This window comes from Agelaius tricolor, unplaced genomic scaffold, assembly GCF_023055355.1.
Source record: "Agelaius tricolor isolate 1412-34295 unplaced genomic scaffold, bAgeTri1.0.p SCAF_19, whole genome shotgun sequence".
Classification (NCBI taxonomy): domain Eukaryota; kingdom Metazoa; phylum Chordata; class Aves; order Passeriformes; family Icteridae; genus Agelaius; species Agelaius tricolor.
Genome location: NW_027269279.1, coordinates 7,076,324 through 7,098,839, shown reverse-complemented (window position 1 = coordinate 7,098,839; position 22,516 = coordinate 7,076,324). Strand labels below are relative to the sequence as shown.

General features: G+C 38.3%; 1 protein-coding gene across 4 annotated transcripts in view; it reads left to right on the top strand.

Annotated features, from left to right (window-relative positions):
* The window catches only part of CYTH3 (cytohesin 3), a 49,091-nt gene that overhangs the window by 7,329 nt on the left and 19,246 nt on the right, over nucleotides 1-22,516 (top strand). For 3 of the 4 annotated variants that reach the window (XM_071444068.1, XM_071444066.1, XM_071444067.1), the window contains exons 2-4: nucleotides 17,830-17,912; nucleotides 18,479-18,543; nucleotides 18,951-19,017. In XM_071444068.1, the coding sequence (XP_071300169.1) occupies nucleotides 18,506-18,543; nucleotides 18,951-19,017 (105 nt within the window). In that variant the 5' untranslated portion in view covers nucleotides 17,830-17,912; nucleotides 18,479-18,505. Of the gene's footprint in view, nucleotides 1-17,795; nucleotides 17,913-18,478; nucleotides 18,544-18,950; nucleotides 19,018-22,516 lie in introns of those variants that run through there. The other variant, XM_071444065.1, reaches the window with a different exon arrangement.

Here is a 22,516-nt window from a genome sequence, read left to right as displayed (position 1 = left end):
TCCTAGGGAAAAAAAAGTGTTTGACAAATTCAGTAGGATCACATGGAGTTAACAGGAAATGTTGCATGCTGGAACCTTGGGAAATAAATCTAACTCATAATCTCATCTAGGATTTGAAGGTGTTTTGATTTAATTTTTCAACAGCTTGGCATTCTTAGTGTGATTTTAGTGATTACCCTCATTTTCAGGTGTTTATTATAAAAAAGTTGTTTTATGCCAGGTGTATAAAAGAACTGAAACTGATTCTGTTATTTAGCAGCATAATGGAAATTGTCTCAATGAGGATATCTTTTGTTGATTTTACTAACAATTCTTCTGAATTCCATAAGAAAATTCTTCAACAAGAATCTGAGATTGCTCCATTTGTGAAAGTTGAATCTGAATTCAGATCTAGCTTTTGCTGTCATGCCCAAGGGGTTGGTTGGATCTTTTAATGTAAGTTCTTAATAAAAAAGGAGAAACCAGTGTTGATTTTTTAAATGAAATATATTGAGTGTCTTAATGAAACAAAAAAGCTGTGTGAGAATTATGAACTGTGAGTCTGCTGATCTCAGGGAATGGAAGAAGCTCACAGTTACTGTGGGAATTCGTTTTGGTGGCTCTTCTATCCAGCTGCTCGTTCTCACACAGCTTGTAGGAACATCATCTGCTTAGTCAAATGAGATGGAAATTGAGTGCTGTGCAAGGTGTACTTTGGCAGAAGGAGCTGATGGGTAGGAAAACAAATGTGGCCAATGTCTCTTGTGCTTACTCTTGTTCTCACACGCATGCATGCACAAAAAAAAGGCTGAAAAAATTAGCATATGCAAGTAAGGGAACTGCCTCACACTGTTTTCTCTAAGAGGAGCTGTGAGATGTAATCTCTTAATGAGTCACCTCTAAGGTTTTTATACAACTGCCTCATTAGTGTAACTTCTAGAATGCAGATTTAATTTTTTTTTTGTTTCAATATCTGATTCATATTGCAAAATACCATTGATGCTGTCTTCTTGTTGAATTCCAAGTATTCAAGAGTCTATTTGCTGTTACATTTTTGCTTTCATGTACTGTAGATATCATGTTCCTTAATAAGGTCCTTGTTTAGCTCACAATCAGTGTTGTCTGGAGAGTCAAATTCTGACATAAACAAATCCCATTGCCTTACTTACAAGGGAGGGGGAATTCTCAAAAGGGGTATTTGTAGTTGCACTAGTTTCTGAAAAATAAGGAATTATGGTTGCTTGAGGCAGTGCTTCTTATATTCAGCAGTTGGATTCCAAGTAAGCTTTTTTCTTTTTTGTCTTTCTTACTCAAGTGAGTTTGTCCTAATGAACTTCCTGCCCAGTCATTCTGTTGCACCGAGGAGGAATTTTCCCACCGGGCCCTGTACTCTGAGTACGGCTTCGACCACTTGCAAATGAAATTTTTGAATTTGTAAAGCTGCTGCATATTTTTGTTCCGCTGTTGTAGCTGCCCGGCCAGGGGATGTGGAGGAAAGTTGTTTTCCCAGGAAGTTGAGGTTAAACCACAGTGGCTGTAAGAAGAGATGGTGGCTCTGTTAAGGAGAAACTCCATTCCTGGGGAAGAACTTTGCAAGTTCTGTACATTCATTCTCTGACCATGAAACTCCTCCTGTGCACAGTACCGGGCTGAGTCCTGCACAGGACCATTCTCAGTGTTTCTTGAGAGACCAGGAGGAGCTGGCCCCTCTCCTGTGGCTCTGATCCAGGCAGGAGCTGCTGTGTGCAAACCCTGCCTGCTGTTGGGCCATTGTAGCACATCTGTGAATAGATCTCTGGACTTCACTGTATGAAGTCTCACAGTGCTTTGTGCTTCTCTCTTTACATTTTTTGTATTTCTGGTTCAAATTTTTTAATGTTTTTTCTTTTAACTGAAAGGATTCTGCTTGTAACCCACCCAAAACCACCACTTTGTTTGCCTTCAAGAGCCTTTATCAGGCTGAAATAATCCTTCCTATAATCTTATATTCTGTAAACCTAGTAAATATACTAATTGGGAAAAACTCACATTGCATTTGGTCTCTGTCACATAAATGAGTAGTCCTTATTATAGAAGTATATGTTCATAGACTCAAAAACAACTGTGTTACTATAGACTTTTTATTTTACTTCCTCTTCTGCTGTTCTCTTTTGACCTACTATACCCTTTCAGTCATTAAAATTATCATTTCATGTAGTAGCAGCATTTTAAAGCAGCATCCAACCTTCATCTGGGGACAGGGAGAGTATCTGTGCTCGTGTTCCCACCATCTCTTATCAGTTGTGCTGCTGCCATCCCTGATTTGCAGTTTGCAGATTAACCATTTTGTAAGGGGAAGTTGATACTGGTAGCCAAGGCTAGTCAAAATTTAGGGATTTGCCTCTTGTGTCTAGGAAAACATTGGCAGTCACAGAAGGGAGAGATTAAAAAGTTCCAGGTATATGGGAGTAGTTTATTCTTTGTGTAGATGTTGCTGGTTAATTCTGAAATCTCAGAATTGTGGGAATCTCAGGCTGAGTCTAAAGCCTGTATTCTGTGTATTGTGTGTGATCAGCCTTTCTAGGCAGCTGACATTTCAGTTTGCTGTACATGTTTTAGCAAGCATAGATGAATGGAGCATATGGATTTGATTTTTTTTTTTTTGGCTATAGGAAGTGGATTTTTGTGCATTAAATATAGAAACTTTCTTTTTTTAAATATCTGAGCGGAAGCTCCCCACTCCCAGTGATTTTTTTATTTTTTTTTAATAAGAATACATGTAACTTTCTTCACTCTCATTTTGTGCAATGTAAGCTGGAAAGACTGCAGTGTTTTTAGTCTTGGTCTTGTACCAATAAATGACATAGTATCACATGAATGTTTTAAAAGATTAGGTGATATTTTATAAGAGCAAGCATAAAAAAAGACTGGTTCAAGTCTTTCCGCTGTGAATCCACTGATATTCAAAGTAAAGAGAGTATGCATTATGGTATTGCTTCTATTGGTCTAAAAACTTATTTATTTTCCTTTTGTATCTTCTACCTGAGTAAGTAAGCATAGAAAAGTAACGTGTTATGAAGGGGAAAGGTTGGGTGAAATTGGTAATCCAAATTAAATACAAATAATACTCTCAAGTTTATAGAGCCTGTGGGTGGGTGGACTTGGCAGATCAATCCGTTGTGGTATGTTAGACTTGAAAGAGCATATGGAGATGATTATTTTCTGGCATTTTGTAGTAAAAGTTTTTGAAGAAGGAAGTTTTAATTTCTTTTAATTTAATTTTTTTTTTTTTTAGAAATGAGGTAAAAAATAGGAAGAATAACACCTTTTACATTGAGTAGTAAAATAGTTTGTTGTAACAGCATACAAAAAACCAGTTTATTTGAAGGTAAGCTGCTAAAAGAAATGCTCCTACTGTTTTCCTATTGAGTGTCTTGTTTTCTGAAGGCAGCCAAAGATCCAGTGCAGCTGGGACTAATACAGGACCCAGCTGTAACTTTTTTTATTGTCGTTCAGATGTCCGGTGATGGTCAGATCTAAGTTATTGTGTGGAAATTCAGCAAAGGAAAAGGGTAGGGTGGGAAAAAAGTGACTCTCCATAAAAGTATTCCAGTAAAAGCAACAGGAACTAGGAGTATCCATTTCAGAGCTCTGCCATAAATCCCATCCTGAAATACTTAAACGCCCTCAGATTCTGCTGTAGACTTGAAGTCATTTAAGAGTTTTTGGTTAATTTTTTAAACAGAAATGAAGTGAACTGGTTGGAATGGGAAGGTGCCTGTTCTTTCAAATTATTTAATGGAAGAGGATGCTGTTTTCTCATTCACAGTACAAGGTTTTCAGTCTTTTTACTCTCTTTACAGTGTTGGTGCAGTATGTAATGCTACAACATGGAGTAGATCGACAGGTTTGGTTTTATTCATTTCACTTATGCTGTGTTTTGCTAGTTTTTGTTTTACAGATCCTAAGGATGTAAGAAGGGGAGAAGCCTAATATATTTCTATAGAATTTGGTTTGCCTTTGGTATATTTGGTACTTCCAACTCTGTCTTTTAGGTATCTACTTCCTTTCCTAATCTTCATTCTGAACTTAACTTGCTGAGGGAGTCCATCAAACAACTGCCTGAATTTCAGAGTTCTTTTACTGTTACTCCAAGCCTTTAATTTTGACTGTCATTACTCAATCAGTTTGTAATTACACTACTCTAATTTAAGAGGTTTAATAACAATAGTATACAAATTATAAGCCCTGATTGACTGAAAGATACTTCAAATATTGTAAGTTATATCCATCAATACTGACAGCGATGTGAATTTTAAAACATAATTGCTGTCTCAAACATAACCTGGATTTCTGCATTTCTTTCCATGTGCCTTAATTGGTTGTTGATATTAATTTTTTTTTTGAGGAAAAAGAAAAAAGAAAGGATGAAGATTTGCAGTGGGTCTGTTGGCTGTGGGATAGCCTGGCATTTTGCCCCTCAGTGCTAGAACAGAACAGCAACAACAACTTATTCTCCTTCCTGAGCAAGTAGGAGCTGATCTCTGGCTTCAGAGTGGAAGTGAAATGTGGACAAACTCTGTGCTTAGAAGGCAGAACACTTCTAACACAAACCAACTGCTATGCAAAAACATCTGTGATGTCCTTCTTTTGAATACAATATTTTAAATTAATACCATGCAAATAATTTGCTTTACTCTTTTTTTTTTTTTTACATTTGCAGGGATTAAATAACCAGTATTACATGGTTATTTATTACATTTATTCTTGTTTAGTAAAGATGGTAGTCAGAGTTCTTTTCTCCCAATTTTTAAAGGCTATGTTCTTTATGTGAATTGTGAAGAGCCTAAAGGAATCTCTCAGTTAATTGTTTTCTTGAAGTGCAGGTCAACTTCCAGTGCATTTTGCAAAATTGGTTTTATGTAGACTCTGCCAATGTCAAAGACCATTAAAATATAGCAACTAGAATGAGAAACTTGGCTTACAGATTTGCTTTAGGATGTTTTGGCTGTATTCATGACACACTATAAGGAAAATGAAGAAAATATTTGTGGCTTGAGAATAAAATCTGCCAGCAAAGCTGAAGAAAGTAGTATGATAATGTCTTGAATTTGGAGAGAACACTGCACTGCAACTCTTACTGTATTGTGTTTTTCTCTGGAGCTCATATGGACTTAGGAGATCTGATTTTCCAGTGTGATGGGAGAACATCAAAAGGTCCTTCTCACATTGGAGAAATAATAGTACAACAATTCTAGCCAAGTTTTGGCTTTTCACTCCCTCGTTTTACATTTTGAATAAAGGGTTTCCTGCTGAACAAACACATGTTAGTCTGATAGCATTTTCCTGTATTTGAATTGTGAACAGTCAAATGACTCCAAAAAGTGTATGTTGAAGCAGATACAGGGTTTTAGCATAGAATATGTGCATACAATAAATCTATTCAACTAATCAGTCTGCTTCCTTTCTCTCCCACCCCCTTACAGCTGGAAGTTCATCAGCTTCTGGTACTATATCTAGCTTCCTCTTGAGACCTTCTGGGGTAGAGTTAACAGTGGTGGCAGGCATTGGTGAACAATGTTGTGATTATGTTCTGTGGGGCTGTATAAGTTGTCATTTTCCATTGCTGCTATTTCTAATGGAAAATATGTCATCTATTTAGTACGAGCATATTGTGTGTGCTGTGCAAAGTTGCATGCTGCAGGGTTTAGTGAAAGCATGTACATCATCATTAAATCAGTATAAAGTATTTCTAGATTTCATTAGTGACCAATTTGGCATGGAAAATGGAAAATTTATGGTAAGGTTTTATTTTCATAAGTTCTTAGCTAGGATAACACAGGATGGCTGGACTTTCTTAGTTCATAATTAATTATGCTTTGAGGTTCCTCAGTGTATGTTAAGACATTGCAAAGAATGTGGAAGAATTCAAAAAGAGAAAAACTAGATGCTTCCAGTTGTCATATCACTTGTGAACTTCATGACAAAATACTTGCAGTCAGATCTAATGGAATTTAATAGCCTGATTGAAAACTGTTATAATTTTTTTTTGTTGTTGACCTTTTTGCTTTAAAGGGCCACAGTGTAATTTTTCAGAAGCAGCTTCTGGACATTTGGAGATCCTGGTTAAACATCTGCAGGGTCAGTTAAGTATGGCACTTAGGTGTTCTGGTTGAGCTTCAAATGCCTCAACAAAGTTTCAAGATGCACTTTATTAAGACATTTAAAAAATGTAGAATAGATGCTATGATTGAAGAATCTTTTAGAAGTAGTTTTTGTACGATTTTCAAGTGGACTGTAGACTGCTGCCTGTGCAGATTTATGTCAGAATTATTGGAGACAAAATCTAGGCTTAATAGTGCCCCTTCTTTTATTACCAGCCACTTTTTTCAGTGTTCAGGAAATCATTAAAACAATGAAGAGTTTACCTGTGGATGGTGTTCTCCAGGTGGTTTGTGCTCACTGCTGCCTTGTCCATGTCTGTGATGCACAGAAGAATTTCTGAGCTGCACTAGGAGTTTTCCCACTGTTCAGTATGTCAGCTGTGTTGGAGCTGCAGACACTGGTGCTGCAGACTGCTGAACAGAAGTTACAGCTTGGTATTTCTGGCTGCCCTAAGGCAAATTTAGGATAATTGCAAGTATGTTAATGTGAGTCAGATTTTTTCAGTCTTACCCAAAGTTTGTCTTTGTATAATGAAAGCTTGTGGCAGGTAGAGCCCTGCTCTGAAGGCACTGCCTCTTTGGAAAGGTGCTTAGCAGAGGCTGCATCTGACCACACTGTCAATGGAACTGGTATGTGCAGGTGAAAAACCAGGATTTGCTCTTGGTTTTACCCATTTAGGAAGTGATCTCTTTTATTGTTACCTTTTGTGTCATGTAGAGGGGTCACAGAACTAAAACACATAGTCCTACTTAATTGTTTCCTAGTCAACAAAAATACTTAGTATTTGAGCACGACAGGATGAAGTGGAAATCTTAGAAAAAATGTTTATTAATAGGAGCAGTGGGAGCTGGTGGATTTAAAAACAAGATTGAGGGCTAAATCCCTGTTAGTTGCTTACATTTTCAAGGAAAATGCTGAGTCTCAGAGACACTGAGAGTAATAACACTAAATTGCTTAGATCTTGTTGTATGTTGTTGAAGTTGTATGGATGTGATTTTTTTTTTCTTGTTAGGTACTTAGCTGAGAAAAAATTACTAAGTTACTTGAAAATAAAGTACAAAAGATTATGTGTTCAGATTATTTTTCACTGATCTCTGGAAGGAATGCAGTGATTTTGCCAGTAAGGGGCAGAGAAAACAGCTTAGAAAGGGCAATGTAATATTTCAGCAGATTTAGTTGAAACAGTTGGGGGAAGTTTAAATAGGAAGAATGTATTTATTCAAATGAGTTTTTGATCAGAATGCCAGGAGGTCTGCCTGGAGGATGAAAAACCTTTCTTTTTGTAACATAGAACTTATGTCTGTACTTAGAAGAATTTCAGCAGATGTTGAGTGTGCTCTATTTTGGAAGCATGGTGAGGCAGAGTTGGTGTGACTGCTGATGGGCTTTTGCCAAGCAAAGAATGAGAGACCAGGGGTTTGACCTTACGGTAAGTGGATCCATCCAACAGGCTTGTTATCAGTGGGCCAGATAAAAAGCTCTTTTATATCTGAATTAGTGACCTGTCAAGCTAATTGTTTCATGGTGTGATGGCAACCAACAATTCACAAAAGCCGTGTGTACTCTTTTCTGAGGAATCTGAAAATCTTTCACAGTCTTAAACGAAGCTTTGCTATTCCTTCACCAACAAATCCACGAGTAAATTCCTGACTCTCTCTGTGCCCTCTCAGACTTCAGGCAATGTGACCAATGGGCCTGTTGATGTAACAGTAAGACACTGGAGCATTTCAAGCCTAAGACAGCCAAGGTCCTGTATTAGCTGTAGTGCGTTTCTCTCCAAGCACTGCAGCTCATTGGTTTCCATAGCAGGTACCACGGTTACTTTTTTTGGAGGAGACTGCAGGAATTTCAAAGGCTTACACAATATCAGACACCACAATGTGCACAGAGTTGTGCATCCTGGAATCTGTCTTGTTTTGGGTGAATATGAATGCTGCTCAAGCAGTTACTTGATAGATGAGCAGTCCTGTGTGGCTCTCCATAGCTGCCTTTGGAGACATTCCTCAGGGAAGGAAGATTGCTTTCAAATCCGGCTCCACCTCCTTCAGAGTGCAACCGATCTTGGAAAATGAATAAATAGAAAGCTTCTGCAATAAATACTGTTCTGAAATCTAACTCCAGAACTGTGTCAGGCAGGGGTGGGGGAAGGGGAAAAATCAACTTTGCCTTGCTTTTTCTGAAAATTGGATTGTGTGCTTTAGAAACAGCCGGCAATCCTAAGTAACGGCTAATGCTCCTCACTAATGAGTGCAGTGCTGTGAGCAGATCCCTCATTGCCAAGAGTAGATGTTACTGGAAATTTGTGACAGAAAGCCTGGCTGAGCCCAGCTGTTTTGCTGGGAACACCGTAGGTCTGATGAGCTGTGCCTGAATATTGAGCAGGATTTGGGGGTATTGCTGGCGGCTGACCACAGGCTCTGGGCTCCAGGACCCCCCTGCAGCTGCTCAGCGACATTCCTGTCAATTTTCCAGGCTGCTCCTCGAAATGGATCTGACAGGAATGTCTGCTACTACTCTGGTGTGTTTGCTTTTCAAGTCTATTTTCCAAGATCTATCCTAGGAAAAAATGTAGGTACCTGCCAGCCAGCCACTTCCTCAGAAGGGGAAACACAGCCCTTCTGTAAGGGTAAAGCTGAAACATGTTACAGTCTTATTCTTTTTTCCTTCTCATGCCATTTCGAAAGCCAAAGGAATCAGTGTTTTTGTTTGCCTCTTCCTCACAAAGAATGTGATGAAATGACCTCTGCTTTCAGGAGGAATTGCCCCATTCTTGGTCTGAGTTGCTTGGGTCCTGGAGCTGAAAGAAGTCTAGATTGGCAGCAGGACATGTCTGGGTAGTGCAGTTGTTCACAGGCACTACTGGGAGTCATGTACCAGTGGGAGATGAAGTGTCCCTTCTTTCCTTTTCATTCACACATTCTCCTTGGGATGGCTGGGAGAAGGAGTCCTCTCCTGACTGACAAGGAAAAGAATTTGACAGAGGAGTAATTTGCTCTTTTCCTGTCAGTAATTTAAGCTTTGTCTCACAAAGCTGCTGGGAGTCATCCCAAACATGCTGAAGTGACCACAGAACCAAAGCCTGAGCAGTGCTGCAGTACTTGAGGCTCTCCAGCCTCCCAGTCTGTATGGGCTCCCACTTGTTCTTCCCATTTTCCATCTGCAGTCTGAGCAGGTCTCTCTCCTGTGCTGGTCATCCAAAGAGTTGCTTAAAGATATAAAGTATTTTTAAATTCCTGTCAGTGTTGTCTGGATGCTTGGCTCAATCAGAAGTGAGCTGTGCTGTCATAGAAATTAGTCATGGGACCATCCAGTTCTTTGTATAATTCTGCCTAGTAATACACTGCAGTTGTATTGGGCAAAACCATAAATGCCCCGAGTTAAAAGGCACATCCTGCTTCTGTTGTGTGGCTTAAAAGGTCTTACTTGTGGAAAGCTATTGCATCTACACATTTTAAATTCAGAATTTTTTCTTTTTGCTGCAGGCATGCAAAATCCACTGCTCTTTTGCTGCCCTTTCTTTGCTCTGTAGTGAATGAAGGGTTTCAGCTAAAGACATGATATCTCTAATGTGACACTTAGCTGTGCTGTGCATAGTTGGCATGGTGATCTGTTCCTTTCACCTCCTATATAGTGTTGAGGGGGAGCCCTGATTTCCTTCCCAAGACTCCCACTTGAAAAGTGGCTGTTGTTCTGCATTGCCAGTGGATACATAATGTGCTATCAGCTGCTATCCATGGTCTCCCCATGTGTTATTGCTGCATCATCCTTTTCCTCAGGGGGTGCTAAAATTTTTTGTGACCTGAATCTTGCCATGAAAGTGTACTAAAGAAATTCAGAATTTGCAGACTTCCACTCTGTAAAGACTAAATTTGTGTTAATGCATACTATAAATAAAATGTACTATAAGCAAAGGCTTTCAAATGCAAACATCAGAGAAAATTTGTTTGATTTCAGCTATGGCACTACCTCAGTTCCCCATTTGTTTCTCCAGTGTTGCACATACAAATGCTCCACAGAGAGAAAATGATTACTGAACTTTCCCCAAATTATTTATCTGTGAGATTCTGCCTTGCAGCATACATAATGAGGAGGGGGAAAAAAATTGTTTCTGTTTGACAGTATTTTGTTGGTTTGATGCAGTGTAAAGAAAAAGCTTGAGGCCACTTCATTTTGGAGGAGTGATATCTGTGTTTATAATGGTGGTATTACTACACAAAGCTGGTTCTGATCATCCTTCTTCATTATTTGCTGTGCAGAAAAGAAATCAGGTGCAATCACTTTGTTAAATAGCTGAAAGCAGAGTAAGAGAATTTTAAGGCAGTGTAGATGGCCCCAGTGTCCCTAAGGCAGCAGGACAATACAGGACTGTGCATTTTTATTTACAGTGCTTGGCACAGCACAGCAGCACATTTGTCCCACATTACTTCCATGTTACTGTTTTCCATGTTGGAAGGGGACTGTGATGTTAAGATGTGATAATGTGACAGTGTGTAGCTGTAACACTGAAATCAGAATGGTGATTCACCAGAATTCCTGAATGGTGATTGGTAACTGATGCTGCTGGAGGCCCATGTTATGTTGGATAGTATTTCCTGTATCTGTGCTAATCTGTTCTTAGCCCTCTCTGAAACACACCACTACTGTGTGGCCAACATCTCCTTTTTTAATTTCCACATTAGCTGGCATAACATTTTTCAGCACTTCTTAAATATGCATGGATATGCATATTTTAAGACTTTATATTATTAATGCAAGTATTAATGTATTTGGGTAAGAGACTTAAAATGTTAAGTTAAACTCAGCTTTCTTTTCATATTCAGTAATTTGTATTTACATATTTTAGAAAGAAAAGTTGGCCTAGAAGCATCTTCTGATCTTGAAGCAAGAGTAGAGTGACTTCAAAAGAAAAATGCTTCTGAAAGGAAATCCATGCTTATCTATTATTAATATCAGGTTGAACTACTTTTAGTATTTAGAGAATACAGCCTGTAAGGGTGGGTTTTGGGGCTGAGCTAAGCTGGTTTTAGGGCTGGCTGACCTCAAGGGGGTTGCTGTCCCCTGTACCTCTGTGCTGCCAGGGGTTTCTGCTGTGCCTGTTTTGTTGTCTTGGGCAATTCTGTGGTCCCTTGGTGAAACCATTTTTCCTGCTGAATTGGGGAAAGGAACAACTCAGAAACAACAGGGTCCAGGCACTGAATGGCGAAGCAGTGCAGGAACACAGCGGAGCCAACTCACTGCCTGTGACATCTTGCTCAGACCTTGTCCCTTTTTTCTTCTTTCTCCCCAAGTGATGCTCCTTTATGTGATTGAAAGTGGTTCTTTCATTTAGTTGCTGTAAAACATTTGGTTTCGTAATGGAAATAAATAAAAACATTGAAATGAATTAAAGGAGGTCGGTATAATATAATCACGACCTTCAACACTGCCTGCTCATGAAAATAAAGAGCACAGACATAACAAAAAAATACTCATTAACTGAAACACACCCTGCTTTCTAATGGCCAGTATCTGTGTCAGAGGCCTAATTAGGAGCTCAACAGCAAGAGAGGTGGCTCTGCAGTTTCTGTGGAGTGGATCTGTATGTCTGTCTCAGTGGGTGTATCTGTGCAGGAAGGTGAGGATGGGAAGTTGCTCCTCTCTGTGCTTTGGTGCTGTTAGAAGGGCAGCCCATGGCTCCCGGGCAGGATTAGCAGCTCATGCAGAGCTCTGGGAAGCCTCTCCAGTCCCGTTCCCTGCACAGCTGTTGGTGCTCGTGTTCTCTGCTCCCAGTTTGTAAAACACACCTGCTCTGGCTGCTGCCTCCTCTGCCTTTTGTGCTCCATAGACACAAACATCTGCAGGTGGTACCATGGCAGGGCACGTCAGTTGTGATATCTGAACTAAGATGGTTTTTGGGAGGCAGGTAAAATTTTCCTTCTCTCCAAATCAGTGTTAACTGGACCCTGATTTTGCACAATTTTGCAGCTGCCTGCTTTCTGCTTGACTAGAGAGACTAACACATTAACAAATTATATAAGGCTATTTCTGGCCAGAACAAAAACATAGTCTTGCCTTATTTGAAGTAATTCTTATGGACTATGAGAAATACTGTTTGTTTTTTACAAGAGATGATTTCATGCTTGATGGTACTGTCATCCTGCTGGACTTTTTCTATATGGAACAAAAAATGGATTTTGTATTTCCAATTTTTATTTTTATGCTTTTGTCTGTTTAAAAAAAAAAACCTACACAAATATGTACCACTGATATAATAAACCTGCTTTGCAGCTGAAGTAAAAGGAAAAAATCTTGAAGGTGTAGTAGATCAGAGGGAAACAATTTCCTCTAAAATCCTGAAAATGTACTTTTATGTGGTAATAATATTTTTAGGGTTCCCCCTCCTATTATTAGAAGCACAAAATGATAATATCTTTACTGTAACTTTCCTGCAAATTATGCACTTATCCTAAAGAAAAAAAAATGTTTTCAGGAACATTTTGTAATGGTGTGATTTCCAGCAGCTAAACAATGAGAATGATGGATGTGCGTTGGAGGTTCTCTTCTGGGTTTGGCCACTAATGTGATTTCTGGCCACAGAGTCCCTTGTGATTGAAAACTCAAAATAACTCTGCAAGCCATGGATTCTGTCCTAGATTCCTCATACCACCAACTGGTGATTTTTTTGTGTGTGAAAGGATATTGTGTACAGGATTATTTCCCCCTTTAATGGCAGTGTCATTGCTCCTATGCTGGAACATGCTCAGCAGTGGCTAAATAGCAGATTAACACAGTAAGGTAGTTAAGGGAGCAGCCAAACCCAGCTGGTTTTACTGGTGGAATTTAGTGTAGATACAGTTTTTTTCTGCCCTGTGAAGTGAATCTATTCAGAAGGATGTCCTCCTACGAAAACTTCTATGGAATTTTTAATAGCCAGAAGTGGTTGGAGCATTGTTTATACATCTTGTCTGAAAGCTGGAAAATGTTCCTCTAATCGAGTTTTAAAAAAGGGAACATGTAGGGGGAAAGGAAGAGAGAACAGCCTGAGAATATCCGTTGAGGCAAATATTCTGAGACAATCAGATTTGTTCTCAGAGATGAATGTATATTATTTTAAAGGCCAGAAGAAACATGTCTGCTCATTTTGTGTATGAGTAAGGAAAGGTTTGTTTAGTTTAAAGCCTTGCATTGTGTAAATATCTTTACACTTGCAAGATGTTTCAACTGCAGCAAAATTAAATTCCATCTAATTGTTTTTTGCTTGGAATGCAAATATTGAAGACCACTAATTTGGGACTGACACAGAGGAAGGAAAATGTTTATCTTCATGAAACCAAGAAGTTAGCTTGAGAAGTTAGCAATGAGAGTCAGGGTGTTGTATTGCTTTGTAAGTGGGGTTACAGAATTAGTGTTTTGCCTGTGTTAGATATTGTTAGATGTTTGCTTTCTGCTGTTTGTGGATATTTTACTGTGTCCTCTTGAGAGACTGAACTCTGAAGTCAGTTGAAGGGGTCAAGTGAGATTGCTTTAGACTTTGGCTGGTGGCTGGCAATTAAAAGGCTAATGAGTGAATTTAAACAGAGGAGTTTTGCTTCTTACTGCTGGAGAGCTGGAAAAGATTTAAATTTTACTACTGAGAAAGAGAACAGTGTCATGATATGGACTTAGAAAGTACTGGGGTTCTGTTTCCTATTATGGGATTTGCTCCTAGTTTTCACTAACCTGTGGGAACTTCCTTTGCAAGCTGATCTGTTGCAGTTCTTTCTCAATCTCTAAAGGTTTTGGGTTCTTTGGCACTTGCTAGCTCAAAAATGCTTCATGTTGAGAGTTGTGGGATAATGCTCTTCTTTGGATATTGTACTTGGGCTGTCCATGGTGGAGAATTACTTAACCAAGTGACATCACAACTGATGCACAATACACTGATTTCTGTGGTGAGATGCAGGTTTTTTCCCCTAGCAGGGTGTAGTAAACAGAGCTGTATTAAAAGTGTGTTCCATTAAGTGTTGCATTATAAGATGTTAATTTAAGTACATATAGTTCAGTTACAGGAATTGAGTTCTATGGACCAAGTTGGAATATATTAAATATTTTTCTGGTTTTTTTTCTGTTGGTAGTAGGAGTAGTGTTGCAACATATATGGTGTTGTGTGTTTCTTTCTGTTTGGCCAAGAAGATAATTGTATTTTCAACAACTGTATTCCTCATGAATAAAATATCAGTAGAATATTGACTTTCTATTTAGTAATACCTGAAGGTCTGAAGTTCTAGAAACAGGAAATGCTCTCCCTGTAAGCTAAAAGATTTCACAGAAATGACTTACATTAGAACATTGTCTTTATTTAAAGATTAGAAGATAGCATGAAAGAATGCTGCAGCTGTAGCTTGTTCACTGTACTGAAATGCTTTTGTTCTTTTTTAGTATTTAAATGTTCATGCTAACTCCTCCCATCCTGTCTGCTTTGTGTTTAGATTGGTGAAAGAAAAAAAAACAACCCAGAAGTGACTCAGAGAGGACAGTTAGAAAATTTGTTTTACAGAACAAATACATAATATGTGCTCCATGAGTTATTTTGTGTGGAGGATTTTGTGAAGACAGGGTTGAACAAGAAGTGTTTTGTGGAGGCAGAAGGGTGGCATTGGGAGGGGTCTTGCCAGAGCAGATCATCTCTTACCCTGTGCCTGCAGTGTTTGCTTAGCACTGTGAAGATGTTTTACTCCACCACTGTGTGTTACCCTCCTATGATAATGTTTCAAAAGCCTTAATTGGAATACAGAAATACTGTTAGCCTTTGTTTTAAGACACAGAGTTGAAAGAGCAGGTACAGTAGCCATAAAGTCCCAGGGCCTCCTGGAGCTGGGACACCTTCCAGGCTGTAATGCCACATGAAATCTCTTCAGAAACTTTCTTTGGCTGCATTGAGTTTCCCACTGATAGATTTTCTACAGCATAAAGAGCAGCACTGGAGGAGGGAGGCAGTGATAGAAAGCAGTAGAAGGATGAAAATGAGCAAACACCTTCAGTATCACACAGAGGCCAGTTCATGTGAGTACAGGACAGTGCACCTGGGAGTGACCCTGGTGAGTCACACATCCCTCTGGGCTGGTAGTGTGAGGGGAGGAAAATGACTGCCTATACTCAGAGTTTCTAGAAGTTGAGCAGTACTGTAACTCCCACTCAGTTATATCCTGACTCTTTTACTCTTGTCAAAAGATACTGAAATATTTGGCTCTGATATTTAAATACCATTGTTTAAAGATGTTGCATTAATGTCCAGTTTTATAGAAGTCCTCTTCAAGTGCAGAATCTTCTTTTCCAGCAGACTGCTTGTCTTTTATGTGGCAGATAAATACTTGATGTTATTCCCTAATGCAGAATGTAGTCTGACTCCATTTAGCTTTTTTCCTTTCTGTCTAACAGCATCATTAATTATACTGTGAGGCTTGTCTCTACTGTGGCTGTGATCAGAGGAAAGGAAAATACAGCAGACAGTATTTGGGTGCTGTAGGAAAACACTGAGGTGTTTGATTTCCTTTTTTTTTGTGGGTTGCTTGAGCATAGAAAACTGTTACAATTTGTGTTGATTCCAAAAAAGCAATTTCAGTCGTTCCAGATATTCCAAACCTGTCCCAAGGAGCCTTCAGTGCATGGGGGAGTAAGGGAGAGGAAACTGCAGCACCACTCACTGGTGTGCAGATTTGGGAAGAGCTTGTGGTAGTGGCTAATCCAGAGGTTTTGTTACTCAGCTTCAATAAAAAGCAACATCATCTCTGAGTTCTAAATATTTATTGCTTCAAGATGATTTTCTCTTTGAGGTTTGATTAGTATTTCCAGTTGCCAGGGAAGGTGAGAGTTACCAAAATGTCTTGCTTCAGCAAAGAGTTAAAAATTTAGCATCTCTTACTGCTACTGTAAAGCTGCAGTGTAATTTCATCTACAATACTGCAAAAATGCTTTAAGGATCTCAGAGTGTGCTTCCTAACTAAGAGTCATTATATATGGTTTGCCTTTTTATAATCAATATTGGGTAGCAGTATTAATTTTTTTTTTTTGTCAGTTAACTAGTTGGAATATTTGTGGTGTACTTATGTACATTGTGTGTGTAGTCATTAATTCTTTGTGGTATAGGATCTTGGAGTAAACATGTAAGACAAAGATGTAATGTAGGGACATGAATTTATAAGGTTTGATGCAAAAGGAATCCTACCACTGTTCACATGCAAGAGATTTTTAGGAGTGGGTGGCTTTCTGATGAGAATAAGCAGGTAGACATACTGAAGTCTGGTATTTGTTCAACAGAAGACTGTTATTTCCTAAACTGAAGGTAATTTAATCATGTTTGTATCTGGAGTAGTTAAATGAAATAATTTGCCATAATTACTTCTTGTCTAACAAGGTCTGTCGCCATTTGGAGTTTGTTATGATCTGGATCCTAAAAGGAAAGGAGCTTAACCAGTGGATGTTGAAATAATCAATATATTTCATTATTAGGATTCAAACAGAAGCTCTGTTCCAAATGTGTGTTTAAAACTCTCTCCTCTCAAGCTGAACTTTTCTTTGTAATCCTGTTGCTTCAGTCTGTTGTGTGTGTACAGGACATAAAAGAGTGGCCTTGACCATCCCAAAATGAGTACATTTGTTGTGTGTTGCTCTTACAGACCTTATTAATTACTTTTGTTGTTCCATTTTACTGAGCTGGAAGGAAAAGCTGTTCTATAATTAAGGAGCTATTCCCAAGAAAGTGGGAACATTAGAACTGTTATTACAGGATTGTTACACAGGAGGTGAATATTTGTAGTTGGTGTCTAATGCTGTACAAATGAGCAGAAGTAATATCTGTCCAAAGAAGTTTCTTGCTGGGGAACATCTGATTGTTCAAGAAAAGCAGTGGTTTTATGCTGATGATTTTTGGTCTTTGCTGGTTGTCAGACAGAGACACAGGGTGAGGGTAGGATGAGTGACAGACACGCATTTGCATCCTCAGTAGCAACTGATTTTTATCAGCAGGGCCACGTATTTCATTTAGTATGGCCAAGGAGAGACCTAAAATTGATTTCAATACTACAGACTCACCTGAAAGATGTTATGCAAAGCCCATGTTTGTGTTAGATGACTGATTTTGCTGCTGTACTTGTGTGTCCTACTGCTGGGAGGTATTTGGGTGAGGATGTGTTGGGTTGTACCTGCCTGCATCTCTCTCAAAGCAGCCACATGAGGGGCACTGCTGGCACTAGGGATGTCTGAATTCAGCTCTAGGATACACATCTTGTGTAGAGCATTGGCTATTCTTTGGCTCTTTTCCCTGCAAGAGAGTCATATCTTCTGAATCATAATTTATTTACATGTAGAATTTTGATATGTTACTGATGTAATAGCATTATATCCAACTTGAGTTTGGCAATTAAGCTGTAGAACCAAATCTTGCCACATCACATGATAACAAGATTCCTTTAATTGTCTGTTTTTCTTTTGAAAGATAGATTCTGTCCATAGTCATTCATTCAATTACCTTACTTAGGATTTTTATAAAGCAGATTACAAATATATTAGATTTAGATTTCATTTATGTTGTTTGTTTTGATTTGTTTTGGGTTTTTTTCCCTGAAAATTATGTAAAAGAAATATCCTGATGTTTCATATAAGCTTATTTTTCCCAATCAGTTTAATGAGTTTTATGTGTGATGATGAGGTATCAAATGCTAAAAAATTGTACATTTTGCTCCATTCCAGTGCCTGATGATCTCTCCTTGGAAGAAAGAGAAGAGCTTTTAAATATTCGTCGCAGGAAAAAAGAATTGATTGATGATATTGAGGTAATTGATTTACTGTAAAGATGCTTAGAAGACTCCTTCAGTAGATTAAGTTACAGACCTAAGCTGCAGACTTAAATATGAATTTCAGGATTTCAGGTAATGGTTTTAAAAGCATATAAAAGACTTAAACAAATACTTCTAATAGTGAGCAGGATTTATGCATCATATGTGTGCTTTAGAAAAGATTAGCTTCTGAATTTAGGTAATGCAATGTGTACAGATGTGCACATTTTCTTTGTGTAATCAAAAACTCATTAAACAGCAGATGTACATCCAGCATAGGAGTGAGTGAGAAATGTGGGTAAAGAAATCTTATTAATTGATAATGGCAGCTTGGTCTTGGTGCTCTGGACAAGCACACCCTGAGAGTGCAGGTTCATGTCTTTAAGTCATTCAGTTGTGATAAAATCTGTAAATACCTAAGGAAGCCCTAAGATTGTTCACTTCCCTTCAGGTAAATAACAAATATTAGACAATAAAACCTAATAGATCATATTATTATATGATAGATGATTTCAAAAGATGTTCTAATATAGGTTAATGTATTGTCCTTCCTTCTTTTACAGAGATTAAAATTTGAAATTGCTGAGGTTATGACTGAAATTGATAATCTGACTAGTGTAGAAGAAAGGTAAGTAATGCCAACATATGGACATGATTCAGTAAGACCTTGGAACAGGTCTTCCAGGAAGTAAAAATACCTTTCCCATACTAAACAAATGATGGATTACCTTTATTTAGTCTGTTATAAAGCCTGACTTTATCCCATGCAGGTGTGTCATTTGTTTGGCTAGAGAATATGTTGGATAGAGTGTAATATTTTACTGTCCTGTGGATAAGGATATGGGTCTCTGAAGCTGCAGTTCCTTAAAGGAGTTGAAAATAGTATCATAATTTTCTCCATTATGAAAAGTGAATGTCTTAATTTTGTAGTAGAAAATACAAAGTAGCCACAACAAATTAAAAGCTCATCTAGAATCTTTTTGTAAAAGAGTGACTGGTAAGTGCTTGTTGTTTCTTCATTGTCTCCATATGTAGCAAAACTACACAAAGAAATAAGCAAATAGCCATGGGAAGGAAGAAATTCAACATGGACCCGAAGAAGGTAAAGAATTTTTTTTTTCACTTGTCAGAAATCAAGTTTCTGCTAATAGTGTGTTCTATGACAAATACTTCTATGGCTTTTTAAAGAAATATTTCTGATAATATAAGTTCCTAGGCCTTACTTGCATGTCCTGTAAGACACTGAGCAGAGGGTTAAATTGGAGGCAGCCATCAGGTCAGGTGCCAGCTGTCTGCTTCTTTCACTTAAACAAACCCTTGATAATGGAGGTTACTTATCAACAACCAAATATGCCAGGTATTGATCGACCTAGCTTGCTTTGTACCTGATAGAGGTGTTCTGTGTTGATATGCCAAATATAATTAAATTTTTTTTTTCATGTGTGGTTGTTAGTGAGGCCATACTTCTTTTTCTTTAATGCTCTCCTATTTTATCTTTCAAAATACCTTTGCCATATTTTTTGTTTTCATGCAGACTTTTATATTTGGCTATCTAAAGCCTGTGTCTGAAAAAGGCATGTGTGAACATCTGTATTTTTGTACATACATATATAGATACATACATATAGATTTGTGCCTATCTGACTTGTACAAGCTTGGTGAGCAGTTCCAAGGAGTCTGCTCTGCATGTAGCCAAGAAGTAATGCAGTTCTTTCTGGAATGCCTCTCTGTTTCTCAAATAGTTGTTAATTTTCTGGAAAATCTGTGGACCTGCACATTCTCTTACAGACTTCCCCTGCAATGTTTAAAAGAGCTTCTTTGACATATTTGACCTTTTGCCTTTGCTTTTCATATTTCATCTTCCTTGCTTTGTTTTATTGTCCTCTATTGTTTGTCATTGAGATTCCATTTTGAATTGTGAAGAGTATTCTTTAAGGTCTTCTTGGAAATTATTTAGCATTTGTTTTTCTGTGTTCTTGACATGTTTTCTTTCCAATTGTATTGAATTCAGTTACATTTTGGTGGCTTTTCTGAAATGTTCCAAGTACAGTGTGGCTTCTGTTCTTCAGACTGTTTCCAGTTTGCCAGAAATTCTCAAGTACAAGAAGCCTTTCTAAAATGCTGGCCATGTCTTTTATTTTTATTTTCCACTTTGGTGACTGCTTAACTTCTGTTCTTTTGGGAGCAGAATACCCCCAAATATCCTGGTAGTTTCCTGTGGCCCTCCAGCTCTTTCAAGTCCTAGAAGTTCGTGGCAAAGTCACAGGATGATGTTCAGATGCTTTCATTCCAGCATTAACTATTTTTTGTTATGGTTCTTACTGGATGAAATTATTTCTATAAATAGATGCTGTGGCCACATTGCTACTGTAACATAATTTAAATGTGGTGAACAGACTCAGAGTAGTAATTTCTCAATAATGCCTGTGCTCAGTGCTGCTGCAGTAGCTGTCTGCTCTAAAGCTGGGCCCTGGTGTTGCTTGCAGCTGCTGCATGAAGTTCCAGACAGCTGAAGTGTGTAAACATCCTTGTGGTGCTGGGAAAAGCTACCTGGGGTTCACTGGGAAAAGGATATTTTTCATTCAGAAACAGGAGGGAAGATGCTCTCTGGATTTAGGAATGCCCAAGATTAGGGTAATAATACTTGGGTTGAACCCACCAAGTTTCTTCCTTTAGAACCAGGTGACAAAGGTCTGATGTTTTCATATTAGCAGGAGCACAGTGAGGTAATTTTCTTTTATCACTTCTGTTTAAAGACATTACACATTCATGTGTGTGTGTAGAGCATTTCTCCCTTGCCCCCTGTGAAAATAGCAGTGTTATGATGTACTTCAGGATGTTGTACCTGGGAGTTTGGGTTTGGTGAGCTCCTGTGGGAAGGGTCATGGTAAAGTTTGTAAAACACTTCAAGGATCCCTGTGCAGAGACAAAGTTGTGCTGGAAATTGGCTGTGCTGAAGTTGGTACTGCCTGTGTTGGGCCCAGGAAATGAATTCTCTGTGACAAAGGCGGAGTTTAAACAACTGCAAAATTTATAATTGAGTTACTGGAAAAGCAATGAAATTCAAAGCAGATTTCATTGCAGTGATGTAAAATAAAAAATAAATCCATGCAATATTTGCAGTGAATATTGAAAATGTCTGTAGCAATGAGTTTTGTGTGGGTAAGTTAAACTAGTACAGCTGTCATCTGTCTCCTGTCAGTCTACAGAAAGAAAATTTGCATCAAGACAAAAGATAGTGTAGGAGGTGGGGGTTTGCTTGGCCTATTTTGCCATTTATTCCAGACACTGAACTTGTTGTCCCAGACAAATTACTTTTCCTGTCTGTTTGACTTCTGGTTCTTTTAACATCTTAGGAATAATTAAAAAAAATCAGGAAAAGGAAAATTAAATTGATTTTTTTCAATATGGGAAAGTGTCTGCTTCTATGCACAGAAATTTGTTTTCAACACTTCATGTCATGTCCATTATCAGTAACTTGTACAATTTCAAAAAACCTATTCAGATCAGTCTGTTTATACCAAGCATGAATAATATGGTCCAGGTGTTGAACCAAGGGAATCTGCTGTTTCTGATATCAGAGGAGAGATTCTCTTTTGATTTTCAGAGATGAAAGCTTTTTGTATAACTTGGGATGGGAAAAAGCACTATGTTTTGTAGTCAAATATTGTACAAATAAGCTTTGAAGGGATCAGTTCTGAGGCAAGCTCAGCAATTTCTGGTTCAAGATATAATGGATATATTCTTTGCAAAGAAACCATGTCTGTTGTGAAATGACTTATCAAAATATTAAGTTGTCAGAGTACCAGCCTGACATTGAAATTTTTCAGATGATGATGAAATTGTTCTGAGGGAATTACATACCAGACTTTCTAAAACAAAGCTTCAAGCTTTATAACATCACAGTTTACTTTCCCTGTTAAATTAGGTCAGAAAACTGACCTTTTTTTGTCAAGCAGGTAACCAGTTAATTATTAAAAACTTGAATTAATCAAACAGAAGGATAATCATGCTTTCGACTGTTACTAGAGGGCCATTGATGCTATATGAGAAAAATGGGATTTTTTCAGTTGTAATGAAATAAATAATACTTCACTTGAAGAAATTGAAAAACAAGTATTTTTGAAATTCTGAAATAGTCTAGTAGAGGATATTAGTGATAATTTAGGAACCTCTTTTGTACATACTTGGAATCCAAGACATTAAGGCTACTTAGAGTTTCCATTTCTACTTTAACAGCAGGCTGCTGTTAGAGTTGGAAGAAATCAGCAGGAGTAGCAGCATCTGTGTTGGGGTCTGTGGGCTGAACAGAGGATGGTTACCTGTGCATGACCTGCTCAGTGTCAGAGCAGCTTCCCTCCCATCCTTGCCACAATCTCTGTGTAACTCAGTCTCCTTTCTTTGCCACTTTCCAGAGAAGTCTCTGGGCTTCCCTGGCGTGTGCCAGTTGTAGGGCAGTAATTTATGGAGCAGTAGGAGTCCTGGGGCTTGATCAAGTGCCCTCTGAGGGACAGGGTAAGACTCTCCACCTGCCTTTGGTAGCAGCTGACTGAGCAGCCCTTTGTGAGTAGTGTAGCTCAGTCCTTTGTGAATAGTTTAGT